General features: G+C 32.9%; 1 protein-coding gene across 1 annotated transcript in view; it reads right to left on the bottom strand.

Annotated features, from left to right (window-relative positions):
• LOC145248803 (uncharacterized) overlaps positions 1-15,479 on the bottom strand; it is a 2,668,808-nt gene that overhangs the window by 282,532 nt on the left and 2,370,797 nt on the right. The window contains exon 11 of the mRNA XM_080110455.1: positions 14,804-14,915. Within this exon, the coding sequence (XP_079966581.1) occupies positions 14,804-14,915 (112 nt within the window). The remainder of the gene's footprint in view (positions 1-14,803; positions 14,916-15,479) is intronic.

The following is a 15,479-nucleotide window of genomic DNA, read 5'->3' as shown; positions in this document are numbered from 1 at the left end:
TATTCTTACATACCTTTGGATAGCACTATAAAATTAGTGTTATTCTTACATACCTTTGGATAGCACTATAAAATTAGTGTTATTCTTACATACCTTTGGATAGCACTATAAAATTAGTGTTATTATTAAATACCTTTGGATAGCACTATAAAATTAGTGTTATTCTTACATACCTTTGGATAGCACTATAAAATTAGTGTTATTCTTACATACCTTTGGATAGCACTATAAAATTAGTGTTATTCTTACATACCTTTGGATAGCACTATAAAATTAGTGTTATTCTTACATACCTTTGGATAGCACTATAAAATTAGTGTTATTCTTACATACCTTTGGATAGCACTATAAAATTAGTGTTATTCTTACATACCTTTGGATAGCACTATAAAATTAGTGTTATTATTACATACCTTTGGATAGCACTATAAAATTAGTGTTATTCTTACATACCTTTGGATAGCACTATAAAATTAGTGTTATTCTTACATACCTTTGGATAGCACTATAAAATTAGTGTTATTCTTACATACCTTTGGATAGCACTATAAAATTAGTGTTATTCTTACATACCTTTGGATAGCACTATAAAATTAGTGTTATTCTTACATACCTTTGGATAGCACTATAAAATTAGTGTTATTCTTACATACCTTTGGATAGCACTATAAAATTAGTGTTATTCTTACATACCTTTGGATAGCACTATAAAATTAGTGTTATTCTTACATACCTTTGGATAGCACTATAAAATTAGTGTTATTCTTACATACCTTTGGATAGCACTATAAAATTAGTGTTATTCTTACATACCTTTGGATAGCACTATAAAATTAGTGTTATTCTTACATACCTTTGGATAGCACTATAAGATTAGTGTTATTATTAAATACCTTTGGATAGCACTATAAAATTAGTGTTATTCTTACATACCTTTGGATAGCACTATAAAATTAGTGTTATTATTAAATACCTTTGGATAGCACTATAAAATTAGTGTTATTCTTACATACCTTTGGATAGCACTATAAAATTAGTGTTATTCTTACATACCTTTGGATAGCACTATAAAATTAGTGTTATTCTTACATACCTTTGGATAGCACTATAAAATTAGTGTTATTCTTACATACCTTTGGATAGCACTATAAAATTAGTGTTATTCTTACATACCTTTGGATAGCACTATAAAATTAGTGTTATTCTTACATACCTTTGGATAGCACTATAAAATTAGTGTTATTCTTACATACCTTTGGATAGCACTATAAAATTAGTGTTATTCTTACATACCTTTGGATAGCACTATAAAATTAGTGTTATTCTTACATACCTTTGGATAGCACTATAAAATTAGTGTTATTCTTACATACCTTTGGATAGCACTATAAAATTAGTGTTATTCTTACATACCTTTGGATAGCACTATAAAATTAGTGTTATTCTTACATACCTTTGGATAGCACTATAAAATTAGTGTTATTCTTACATACCTTTGGATAGCACTATAAAATTAGTGTTATTCTTACATACCTTTGGATAGCACTATAAAATTAGTGTTATTCTTACATACCTTTGGATAGCACTATAAAATTAGTGTTATTCTTACATACCTTTGGATAGCACTATAAAATTAGTGTTATTCTTACATACCTTTGGATAGCACTATAAAATTAGTGTTATTCTTACATACCTTTGGATAGCACTATAAAATTAGTGTTATTCTTACATACCTTTGGATAGCACTATAAAATTAGTGTTATTCTTACATACCTTTGGATAGCACTATAAAATTAGTGTTATTCTTACATACCTTTGGATAGCACTATAAAATTAGTGTTATTCTTACATACCTTTGGATAGCACTATAAAATTAGTGTTATTCTTACATACCTTTGGATAGCACTATAAAATTAGTGTTATTCTTACATACCTTTGGATAGCACTATAAGATTAGTGTTATTATTAAATACCTTTGGATAGCACTATAAAATTAGTGTTATTCTTACATACCTTTGGATAGCACTATAAAATTAGTGTTATTCTTACATACCTTTGGATAGCACTATAAAATTAGTGTTATTCTTACATACCTTTGGATAGCACTATAAAATTAGTGTTATTCTTACATACCTTTGGATAGCACTATAAAATTAGTGTTATTCTTACATACCTTTGGATAGCACTATAAAATTAGTGTTATTCTTACATACCTTTGGATAGCACTATAAAATTAGTGGTATTCTTATATACCTTTGGATAGCACTATAAAATTAGTGTTATTCTTACATACCTTTGGATAGCACTATAAAATTAGTGTTATTCTTACATACCTTTGGATAGCACTATAAAATTAGTGTTATTCTTACATACCTTTGGATAGCACTATAAGATTAGTGTTATTATTAAATACCTTTGGATAGCACTATAAAATTAGTGTTATTCTTACATACCTTTGGATAGCACTATAAAATTAGTGTTATTATTAAATACCTTTGGATAGCACTATAAAATTAGTGTTATTCTTACATACCTTTGGATAGCACTATAAAATTAGTGTTATTCTTACATACCTTTGGATAGCACTATAAAATTAGTGTTATTCTTACATACCTTTGGATAGCACTATAAAATTAGTGTTATTCTTACATACCTTTGGATAGCACTATAAAATTAGTGTTATTCTTACATACCTTTGGATAGCACTATAAAATTAGTGTTATTATTAAATACCTTTGGATAGCACTATAAAATTAGTGTTATTCTTACATACCTTTGGATAGCACTATAAAATTAGTGTTATTATTAAATACCTTTGGATAGCACTATAAAATTAGTGTTATTATTAAATACCTTTGGATAGCACTATAAAATTAGTGTTATTATTAAATACCTTTGGATAGCACTATAAAATTAGTGTTATTCTTAAATACCTTTGGATAGAACTATAAAATTAGTGTTATTATTAAATACCTTTGGATAGCACTATAAGATTAGTGTTATTATTAAATACCTTTGGATAGCACTATAAAATTAGTGTTATTCTTACATACCTTTGGATAGCACTATAAAATTAGTGTTATTCTTACATACCTTTGGATAGCACTATAAGATTAGTGTTATTCTTAAATACCTTTGGATAGCACTATAAGATTAGTGTTATTCTTACATACCTTTGGATAGCACTATAAAATTAGTGTTATTCTTACATACCTTTGGATAGCACTATAAAATTAGTGTTATTCTTAAATACCTTTGGATAGCACTATAAAATTAGTGTTATTCTTACATACCTTTGGATAGCACTATAAGATTAGTGTTATTCTTTAATACCTTTGGATAGAACTATAAAATTAGTGTTATTCTTACATACCTTTGGATAGCACTATAAAATTAGTGTTATTCTTACATACCTTTGGATAGCACTATAAAATTAGTGTTATTATTAAATACCTTTGGATAGCACTATAAAATTAGTGTTATTCTTACATACCTTTGGATAGCACTATAAAATTAGTGTTATTATTAAATACCTTTGGATAGCACTATAAAATTAGTGTTATTCTTACATACCTTTGGATAGCACTATAAAATTAGTGTTATTCTTACATACCTTTGGATAGCACTATAAGATTAGTGTTATTCTTAAATACCTTTGGATAGCACTATAAGATTAGTGTTATTATTAAATACCTTTGGATAGCACTATAAGATTAGTGTTATTATTAAATACCTTTGGATAGCACTATAAAATTAGTGTTATTCTTACATACCTTTGGATAGCACTATAAAATTAGTGTTATTCTTACATACCTTTGGATAGCACTATAAAATTAGTGTTATTCTTACATACCTTTGGATAGCACTATAAAATTAGTGTTATTCTTACATACCTTTGGATAGCACTATAAAATTAGTGTTATTCTTACATACCTTTGGATAGCACTATAAAATTAGTGTTATTATTAAATACCTTTGGATAGCACTATAAAATTAGTGTTATTCTTACATACCTTTGGATAGCACTATAAAATTAGTGTTATTCTTACATACCTTTGGATAGCACTATAAAATTAGTGTTATTCTTACATACCTTTGGATAGCACTATAAAATTAGTGTTATTCTTACATACCTTTGGATAGCACTATAAAATTAGTGTTATTCTTACATACCTTTGGATAGCACTATAAAATTAGTGTTATTCTTACATACCTTTGGATAGCACTATAAAATTAGTGTTATTCTTACATACCTTTGGATAGCACTATAAAATTAGTGTTATTCTTACATACCTTTGGATAGCACTATAAGATTAGTGTTATTCTTAAATACCTTTGGATAGCACTATAAAACATGTATAAATGAGATGTACAGTGGTTACTAGGGCTTTGACTCTCGGGTAAATATCCGACACAGTTAGACACACTTAATCAACCGAGAACCACATCCGACTATATAAAAACATATCAGATATTAACAGATATATACTCAAGAGTCAAAACAATGAAAAGAATATGCTGTTGTCACAGCCATAGAGATTACTAATAATTTTGATTGCGTCGAATAAAATTATTAAACTAATCTTATTTTTATCTTTATATCCACCGTTGGCCATTTCTCACATATTCATCTCTCTCCTTGTCACGTCATTTCTCTTTCTATAACTTCATCCTTCTAGTTCTCATATATATATATATATATATATATATATATATATATATATATATATATAAACACACAGCATAATCAAGTTGACACACCGGTTCTCGTCAGATCACTTACGTTAAGCAAAGTTGAGCCTGGCTAATACAAGATGGGTAACCATTTGGGAGTTACAGGCACTGTATGTGCTCTCCGCTTATCTCGGCATTATTTCCAGTAGTCCTGAATCTCCACTTACCACTAGTAATTAACAAGGTCGACTCAGGAGAGGTGTGGTTGGAGATGGCACAACTCTTACCACAAAAATTCCACACGCAGGTACCCTTACAGTGGGTATCCATACTCTGTCAATAATGAAGGAAGCTACCATATATATATATATATATATATATATATATATATATATATATATATAACATAATAACGACGATCCATATTTGATCATTTCTTATTATATATTCATTTCTTTCCTTGTCACATAATTTCTTTCTATAACTTCACCCCTCTATTTCTCACACACACACATTATATATAACATAACGACGATACTAACCCCAAGGAATATGATGGAATATCAATACATTTGGGCTGTTCTCCGTATACGTTTACAAGCCAGTTACCCAACCTGAAACTATCTATTATGCTATCAAATTAACAGTAATATATTTTATATTTTTTTGTTGATCGTTACCTTTCTATGACATCACGTAAATAGCTCATGTTAATATATTCATTTATTCGATCGGCATCCATGATTGAAAATTGTTTAATTAAAATTTTGCACTTTATTTAAGAAATATGATATTGTATTTTGAATTGATTAAAGTAATTTCAGGAAACTAAATCCTAATTCAAAAGTGATTCCATTAATCAATTATGACTTTTGTAAATAAAGATAACTGCTAAAAATGTAAGTCAATTTATGTAATTAGTTTTACAAAGTAAACAAAAATTCCATGAACAAAGTCTAGAACTTTCCGATGTAGAACATAACACCGTGGAGTTATTTCCCATCTGACTTTAACATGGTTGTTTTAAAGTCTAATGTAAATAAGTTCTTGTTGAGCTATCCTATTAAATAAACAAACCCTACCTGAGTTCTACCATTACCGATCATCACGGTATTGTTTCACTCTCTACCTGACACTGATCAACCTTTATTCTAAAGTGAACTTTGGACCTTGATAACCGGTGACCCATCCCAAATAAAAAGCAATTACTCCTAAAACACTAAAAACATAAAATCACACAAGGGTATATTGATGAAAATACAAAATACTATAAAAAGGAAACATCGGTTGTTTAAAGCATTTCTAGTAAACAAATATGTAAGTGTAAAGAAGGATGTAGCAATGCCTAATACTGGGCTAGTGAACCGATGTGACATATGAAGAAAAACAGACAAACGAACGAAGATTTTGTTGATTTTATAAATATTTGTATCTCTACTTATTTTTCTAAAATCAATTGCATGTATAAATCAGTAAATGTGGACTTACTGATCAATATGACCGGAATGGTAAATGTCTTTGATATTTCGAGAATAATATCTATTTTTCAAAAAGAAAACAAACCAGGATCACGCTGTAAAAATAGAAAATGCTGTAAACCGAAACCGGAAGTGAGATTAGGTAAGCTGCTAAGCAGAAAATAGGAGTCGTGTTTTAAATCTAACAATTAGTTTACTGTTAATTCTAATACTCATACTGTCATAAAAATAATATGTAACAAGTTAGAGCAAAAAAAAAAAAAAGTATCAACCCTAAAACACAAATAAACATAAAATCACGCGAGGGTATATTGCTGAAAATATAGAATATGTGTAGCCAGCTCACGGCCGAGTAAAAACAATGTGTAATTGCTTACGAAGCCATTGCCTTTCCTTCATGTCTCATGTTTGCTTATTCTTTTCTTCACCGTCTTTTTCACCAGATTTGGAAATGGGAATGCAAAGGACAATTGTTTACAATCACGTCTGTATAAATAGGTCACACGACCAAATTAAAATAAAATAATAAAATCTTGATTACCTAATCAGAAAGCTTTTAGCATGATTCAAAACAAGTTTAGTAATCAACCAATTAAGACAAAATCCAATAAGATTGTTAACCAACATAAAATTTGGTGAAAGTGCTCCATTATGCCAACTGAAGACTCCTTACAATTTTTCAGTAAAATGACAACTTTTGGAGGTTTTAGGGTATGCTGAAAACGAATATCGTAGGGAAAATTAACACCGACAAATAATTTTCGAGATATAAATACCTGTATTATCCAATGTAATTTCTAGTAGTTGAATTGGCCGCCACCATCTTTGTTGTTTCAATGAAATGGTTCAGTGAGCATGCACAGACGAACTGTAAACGTTTATTCAACGTCATTTCATTGCATTGCAGACGAACTGCAAACGCCATTTCATTGCATTGCAGACGAACTGCAAACGTTTATTCAACGTCATTTCTAGCTAATTCCACCAAAAAATTATTTTCAAGGATTCAAATTCAAGAAAATTCGGTCAATGTGCACTGGTTGTCTAACCTGTTTATTCTGGAAACCATTCTTAACATGAGGAGGTGGAAAATAAGAAAATGCCTTTAAGAATAAACACCCCAAACATCCCCATGTTAAGAACAGCTTTCAGATAAACACCCTCAACGTCCCTATATTAAGAATGGCCTTCAAAATAAACACCTCCCCATGTCACGAACGACTTTCAGAATTGCACTGAAAAAAAAAAAAAAACTGAGGGTTTGACGCCTTCATATACCGCCCATTCAAACATGACTGCCAGTAATTTACATTGTAAAATACATGTATTTATATCTCGAAAACTATTTGTCTGTGCTAATTTTCTCTGAGATATTTGTTTTCAGCATACTCGAAAACCTACTAAAGTTATTTTATTGAAAAATTGTAAGGCGTCTTCAGTTGACATAACGGAGCATTTTGACCGAAAATTTTTCCAGTTGACATTGGAGCATCAGCACAACAGAACGGTAAAGACAATGGTGAGCTCTCGAGTGACATGCAAACGTAACTACTTTAGAATGTTAGAAATGACATAGCTTGATATAGATCCACCAAACGTTGAACTCATACTCAGCAACGAACATTAAAAGAAAATGCTAAAGCTTCGCAAGTAATAAAAAATTTCAATTCGTGTTGCTCGTTTCTTCTTCTGTATGTTAACAGGATTTAAATACAGGCAGTAGTTTTTAAATAAAGAGAGGAGGAGGAGGGTCTTTCTTAATCTTACTATTCCTACAGCGTGACCCCCCCCCTCAAATGTTTATACATAAAACTTTTACATTTTTTGATCTTCATATAACTTCTAGCAGGTTATCTATCTATCTATCTATCTATCTATCTCTCTATCTATAAAAGTGAGAATGTGCGTGTGTAGGGACACTTCTCAACCTATATACTGAACAAATGTTTGATCTACAGATTTGAAATCTGATATAAAACTATTCAGACATATGTAAAACGTTTTAATTAGTTTTCATCTGGAAAAAAGGGCTGCTAAGGGGTCAAAATTGAAAAATTGGTATGTGGGGGGAGGGTCATCGGATTTTTATCTGTTTATCAATTGTTTGTGAATTTTATCTGTTTTATCAATTAAATGTGCATGTGTGAATGGTTCACATGACAGATTCCTTATGGTAAGAATAAATAGGTTTAAAAACACTTTAAAGATCGTGTCAAGCTGGCCTAATGGCTATTGTACTTGAGTCACTGTCTTTAGGTTTTAGTTTAAATTTCAGCTCGAGTATTCTTTTTTAATTACAAGAATTGAACTGTTTAGAAAAAACATAGTACTTGGATGCACATGTCTCAGTTTCTGTACAGATTAAAACATAATAGTTCTGCATATTTTACGATCGAGCCAGACCTGTTAACCTGCTAGTGATAAAATTAAATACTTCTAATATTCATTCGTTTAGAATCTCCAGGAATCAAATTGATGACTATAGAGTCAAAAAAGATACGTTCTTTCATATCAGATGACTTCAGAAAATGCTATTTATGGAATTTTTAATGAAATTTATAATTCTTTCTACAATTCAACCATATTTAGTACAAATAAACTTCAATCTATGTCTGATTTATCCCAAAAAGGTTTTCATTATGAATGTTAAACATTCTTTGTTAAATGATATGGGAGGACACTTTCTTAATCGTCTCATCAGTAAGTGTTACAGCGAGAGGGGGGGGTGGAGTTGCAAGTGGCAATGGTGGACAGTCGCCTGTCCAGGCTTGCGAAGATGTCAAAAGAAAGTCAGTCAGATACTAGCTCAAGACAGTGATCCTGGATCCAGATACCCTGGGAATGATGTTAAAAAAGTTAAAAATGGAGGACGTAGAATGCCCGAGGATATGTCAGCGGTACTGACCAACAATTCAGACAATGTGTGGTGGAAAGTTCTGACGTCATCCGTGCCAATAAAATAGAGGCAGCAGAAACGACGAGAGAAGAAGAAAGCAGCGACAACGAATAGATGCATTATCGCTCTGTCATTCCGAATACACTGCCTACCCTAGGACCTCTCCGTGTTGTCATCGCTGTCAGTAGAAAGTAAACATTATTTTCAAATCATTCATTCCTGTTACTTATTATTATAAAAGTGCAAGAAACTCTGGGTTTACGTCTATTGTAGAGGTATGCCTAAGTTGTACGGATTTCAAACAAATCCCGATTAGCGATTTGGCTAGATTTTTTGAATAACATAACATTAGGTGTGATCCTGAATCTGCTTCACACTCATACCGAATCTTAAATGTCTCCCTCCTGAATTTTTATCCGTAAATTATGAATATTACAGCAATTGTTTTTACTATAATCTAATAGAAGTCATAAGAAATCAGAACATGTAAAGTTTGTAAGTGCATGATTTCGGAGGGGGGGGGTCATCGTATAGAAAGAGTATGGTAAAAAAGACCCCCCACCCCATCTCATTTGCTTCTTATTTAAAAGCTACAAAATGATGAAAATGGTCCTATTTAAATTATATAGAATCTCTAACTATATCAAGAGCCGGTGCAGTTTATTTTTTTCGCTAGTAGAAATAAGAAAGAAATTCTATGCAAGAATGTCAACTGAGAATTATTAGCAGGTGCGTCTTTCTCGAAGTTTGCTGTGAATTGAGTTATTGTTTTGAAAGAGCCAAGCCTATTCATCTCATTAAAAATGCAACATTAGATTAAATCAAATTAGATTATTAAGACAGACCATTACTTTTTTGTTTTACAAGGCTTTCCATAAAATTGTGAGAGGGCGGTGCATGCTGTATTATGGTTTCTCACTTAGACTATGCAATTCGGATAAAGAACTTCCCTGTCCTTTTGTTGATGTTGTCAGGAAGCCATACTCCATAGTGCTCAATGTCTTGCATAGAGCAAGCAGTAATCCAAAACTGAGATTACATAAAAATAAAAAATGAGTTTTGACAGGCTTCTGGGCTTGACCTTTACTCCTGATCTTAAATGGAATACGTACATCCAATCTGTTGCCAAGGCCGCTGGAAAAATGGTCGGATCCTTCTATCGATCCAATAGATATCTCACTGCTGATGCAATTCTCTATCTATATAAGAGCCAGATACGTCCAAGGATGGAATACTGTTGCCACATATGGGCAGGAGCTGCTAGAAAAGACTTGTCCTGCCTTGATAGGGTTCAAAATAGACTTTGTGGCCTGGTGGGAGATGTCCTTTTCTCTTTGCTGCAACCTCTATCTCACAGAAGAGATGTTGCGAATTTGTCTCTGCTTTATCGTTATTTTCATGGAAAGTGTTCGACTGAGCTTCAATCTATGGTCCCCCCTCGCCAAACTTTCACAAGAAACACTAGACTAGCTGAAAACATTATCAATAATTTTCCCCACTCTTTATCTGTACCTAAACCTAAACATAGATTCCATGATCAAAGCTTCTTTCTTAGAACTGCACGCCTGTGGAATTGTCTTCCGTTTTCCTGCTTTTCAGCTTTCTATAATATGGTTGTCTTCAAGTCCAACGTGAATAAGTTTCTGATGAGCCGTTCCATTTAAGTTAACAAATTTACCGAACTTCCATTACTATCGATTACTATATTGTCCTTTTGACTACTCTACACTCTTTAACCCTTATCCTTGAGTGGCCTATCGGCCTTGATAAGTGGTGACGTCTATGTAAAAAAAAAAAACTAAATAAATAAAATAAAATAGAAATTTCTCTTCTAGAGTTGGGGTACTTTGAGAGATGACAGTGACTAAGTGGTTAACAACATAGACTGATAACCTGGGAGTGCCAAGTTCGAATCCAGTAGGTCTTACAGAAACACTTTTACTTACGGATGTTGGCAAATTTCATGTGGTCCCTTTTGTAAGTACCTAATTTCTTTTTAGAAAATAATTGTAACTAGAAAGAGTTCAGGCAAACGATTGCCAGCAAGAGAATCATCAAATTCATACAACCTGTTCGGCTAAACATTAATCAGAAGTGACTTTTCCAGGGCATTCATCGTCAAGCCTAAATATCAGCTGACGTGATATTGTAAACAAACACAGACAGAATTTGATGAACAACATTATCATTATTATTTTCTAATTTTTCTGCAAATTAGTCTATCAGGCAAATCATTCCTCATAATATATAATAATCAATACAGGATTGATTCTATAATAATTCATACACAATCTGCAAAAATTAAAATATCATTTTTAAGCATATTGTACGACCGGGCAATGCTGGGCTGCCAGCTAGTTTAACATGATTTGATCCTTTTAAGCCAAAAGAAGGATCCATATTGTCCTTGATAGCTGTGCATCTAAACAACATCACATTAATGAAAGAGTCCAACAAAATCAAATAGTAAAGCGGAAATGGCAGAAAAAGAAGTGAGAGGATGTGGAACGAAAACTATGGGCTTATATTATTAACCATTTTAAAACATCATACATAAAGAGAGCGGTTATGAGTTCAAACCTCTTTTAGGCCAAAGTATTTTTACTTCGATTTTGCCCTATAAAATAAGGTTGGCCTTCTGCGCACTGGTAGTGAACAAATTGATTACAACAGTCAGATTGTGTGGTGCATGAGGAGTGATGCCTAAGGAAGTGTAAAAATAGAAGTTCTGTTACTATTACCCAAATCACCTGGTACTATTTTTATAACAAATAAATATATACCAGAGATTGGAGCTCAGACGAGCACCTGCCATCGTAGTAACGATAAAACAAAGACATGCTCGCAACGTCTTTCCTGTGGGAGAGAGGCTGCAGGGAAGAGAAAAGGGTATCACCCACTAGGCTACGAAGTCTATTTTGTACTCTGTCAAGGCAGGATAGGCTGTTTTTAGCAGCTCCTGCCCAGATGTGGCAGAAGTACTCCATCCTTGGACGTACTTGGCTTTTATATAGATAGAGAATTGCATCAGGGGTGAGATATCTTCTGGAACGGTAGAAGGACCTACCATTTTCCCAGCAACCTTGGCAACTAACTTGTTCCATTTCAGGTCCGGAGTTAAGGTCAAGACCAGAAGCTTATCAAAACATGAAGCTTCTCCTAGACAAGAGCCACCCATTTCAATTGATGCTAGATGGGGATCAGAGTGTTGATGATGTAAAGATAGGAGCTTGGTTTTAGATGCGTTAAAAGTAACCAGTCACCTCCTCCCCCACTGTACCACGCGCTCGAGATCATAAGAGAGAGAATCAGAGAGAACTTTGTCATTTACGGCCTTTGATGTGTTGCCATAGATGGTCGTGTCATTAGCATAGATGTCAACGAATAATTTAAGTATGTGTTTTGGGAGATCATTGATGTAGATCAGAAAGAGAGTTGGGCCCCGGATGGACCCCTGAGGGATTCCAGCATTAATATTGAGGGCCTCGGATTTCTGTCCATCAACCACTACTCTTATGAGCCTATCGGAGAGAAATGATTTAATGATCAAGAAAACATTTCCAGTTATACCGCAGCTGGAAATCTTGTTAAGTAGGCCCTTATGCCATACCTTATCAAAGGCCTTTGATATGTCAAGGGCAATTGCCCTAGAGAGGAAGCCTTTGTCAAGAAATTCACTAATCCTATGAGATATAACCGTTAGCACATCTGCTGTAGATCTGGCAGAACAGAAACCATATTGCATGTCACTAAGAAGGTTATTTCTGTTGAGGTGGTTGACTACTTCTCTATTTAATATGGATTCCAGCAGCTTACTCATGACACACAGGAGACTTATTGGTCTGTACTGAGAGGGAGATGACTTACCACCTGAATTAAATACAGGGCATACTGATGAGAGTTTCCAGGGTGTTAGGAAGCACTTCTCTTTAAGGCAATGCTTAGAGTTTTGTAAGTATGGGGACAAGTTCTTGTTGAAGCTTTTTCAGCACAGTGATTGGAATGCCATCAGGGCCAGTTGCTTTACTGGAATCAAGGTTCTTGATTAGCTTGGTGACCTCATGCAGAGATATTTGTATGTTGCAGAGCGTGTTGTCCATTATAGGAGGAAATACGAGGAGTTGATGGCCTTCGTCGCATAGGGTAGAATTAGCTGGTTGGGATAGAATGCACGCTTTTGTTCAGGATCCTGTTTGCTATTTGCCAAAACTGGTGAGAACCAAGCTGCTGCTCAGCTACCTTGGATTTAACGGACTGAGCATATAGCTCTCTTGCATTTTTTATTACTCTTTTGCAGTGGTTGCTGGCAACCCTGAAGGCAGCTTTAGTCTCAGTGCATCTATTACGTTGGTAGCTATGGAAAAAGTGATTTCTGTGCGTGATGGCAGCAGTTATCAATATTATCTAAGTAAATATACACTTATTATGAATAATAAATTAATAAAATATTTATATGTTAATGGTTATCAATATCAATACAATTTATTTATACATGAATTTAATGTTAATGACTCTACATTAACATTCAAACATAGTGTAACAAAATGGAAAACTAATATATATCTCTTCCATGATATCTTTTCCATGATATCTTTTCCAATTTCAGATTTTGTAATCATGCCCATATCTCTTTATGTTCTTTTAAAGTTGATAATTTCTTTTTCTTCTGATGAGTTAAAAGCTAAATAAATTTAAAAAATTGGCATAATAATTACATGAATGATTCTGTGCTGTCAAGAATTGGACATTTCAACGTACTTAAAGAAATAAACGATAAGATAGTCAACATCTTGGAATTTGGAATGTAGACTTTTACATTTATTTATATATATACTAGCAAAGATAGCCACAGGACTTTGCTGTATGTTTGCAGCAAAGTCACAATCATAACTTTTGATCTTGACCTTGAAAAATGGGGGTGCACCATCTCTAGGTTGGAGACCATCATCATGTCAGGTTTGGTCATAATCATTCCAGTGGTGCGGGCTGTAGAAGAGTACATATACATAGGCTCTGACTTTGACCTTTGATCTTTACCTTGGAAAATGGTGTGCACCATCCCTAGATGGGGGATCTTGATCAAGCCAGGTTTGGTCATGATCGGTCCAGTGATGTGTGCTGTAGGAGAGTTATACACACAGACACAAATACACGAATGCTACTATATATATATATATATATATATATATATATATATATATATATATATATAATTTAATTATTTAGTTGAAATGTTACTCAGTTTATATATACCAATCATAATGGAGTAAAAATTTTTTTTCATAATTAATAGTTCTTTTATATTAAAAAAAAATATTTTAATATTAAGTTTGAAAAAGTCCAAGCTCAATAAATGCCTTTTTTGATTCAAAGAAAGGGGACAGTAAAAATAAAGAAAGTAATATGGTGTTATAAGCATAGTGAAATACTATATATTGCTCCTCATTTAATCCTTCGAAACGTCGGGTTTTTCTGATAGTCTTTTAGAAAACAATACAAGTTTTCAAAATTATATTGATTTTAAAAATAGTAAAATTTAAATTTGGGCCGGATGTTGTTACTGCTAAAAGTAACTCCATATCATTTTTCCTGGCAATTTTTGAAGTAAGGGATAAAAAAAAAACTAAAACTGCATCGATCTCTGTTGAAGCCATGCTACTCCTCTTAATTGGAGGATTTGAATATATGTAATGGCAGCCCTCAAGATGTTATCATATGGTATTAAATAAAATTATATTTTTCAAGCTCAACTTACCAAATAACGTAACTCTGCTCGAGCCCTCCATCATAGGCTGGCATCCATTCTACTTTGGCAGTGAACAAACTGGTTACAACGGTCACATTGTATGGCGCGTGAGGTGTGGTCTCTGCAAAAGAGATAAAAAAAATAATGCAACAATACTAGAAAAAATATGAAAAACAGTCTTATTTTGAAACTATAAAGAAGTATGGAAGTGTCACTATAAAATCATAAGCATAAAAATGCAACAAATAATTTCTCAATATAATCATCACAGAGCAACACTGGAATGCCAAGGAACTCAAATACAGGGGCAGGGGGGACGATAAAGAAAACTACTCTACAGCTTTATTTTGAAACTTTTATTGAAAAAAATCAATTCAGGTAACTTGATTAAGTAGTGGAGCTGACATCTATTAAATGTAGTTGCCTTCAGCCTCAATCACCACCTCGATACAGGTCAAGAACTGGGAGCATGCCTTTTCAACAAGCACTGCCAAGAACTCGGTGAATACTTGACAAATGGCAGCAATCAGGTTGGCTTTGCTCTTGTGGGAGGTCATGATGTATGATCAAACGAAGTAGTCCAGTGAGTTAAGATCAGGAGAGGAGAGGAGGGGAGGCCAGTGAGAAAAGCATACAAAGTCATAGCACTCTTTCTTAAGCCAAGCCTGGATCTCTTTGGACTTGT

Source organism: Euprymna scolopes, chromosome 27 (assembly GCF_053919585.1).
Source record: "Euprymna scolopes isolate OS-2025 chromosome 27, ASM5391958v1, whole genome shotgun sequence".
NCBI classification, from domain to species: domain Eukaryota; kingdom Metazoa; phylum Mollusca; class Cephalopoda; order Sepiida; family Sepiolidae; genus Euprymna; species Euprymna scolopes.
Note: the sequence above shows the minus strand (reverse complement) of the source record. Positions and strands in the feature narration are given on the sequence as shown.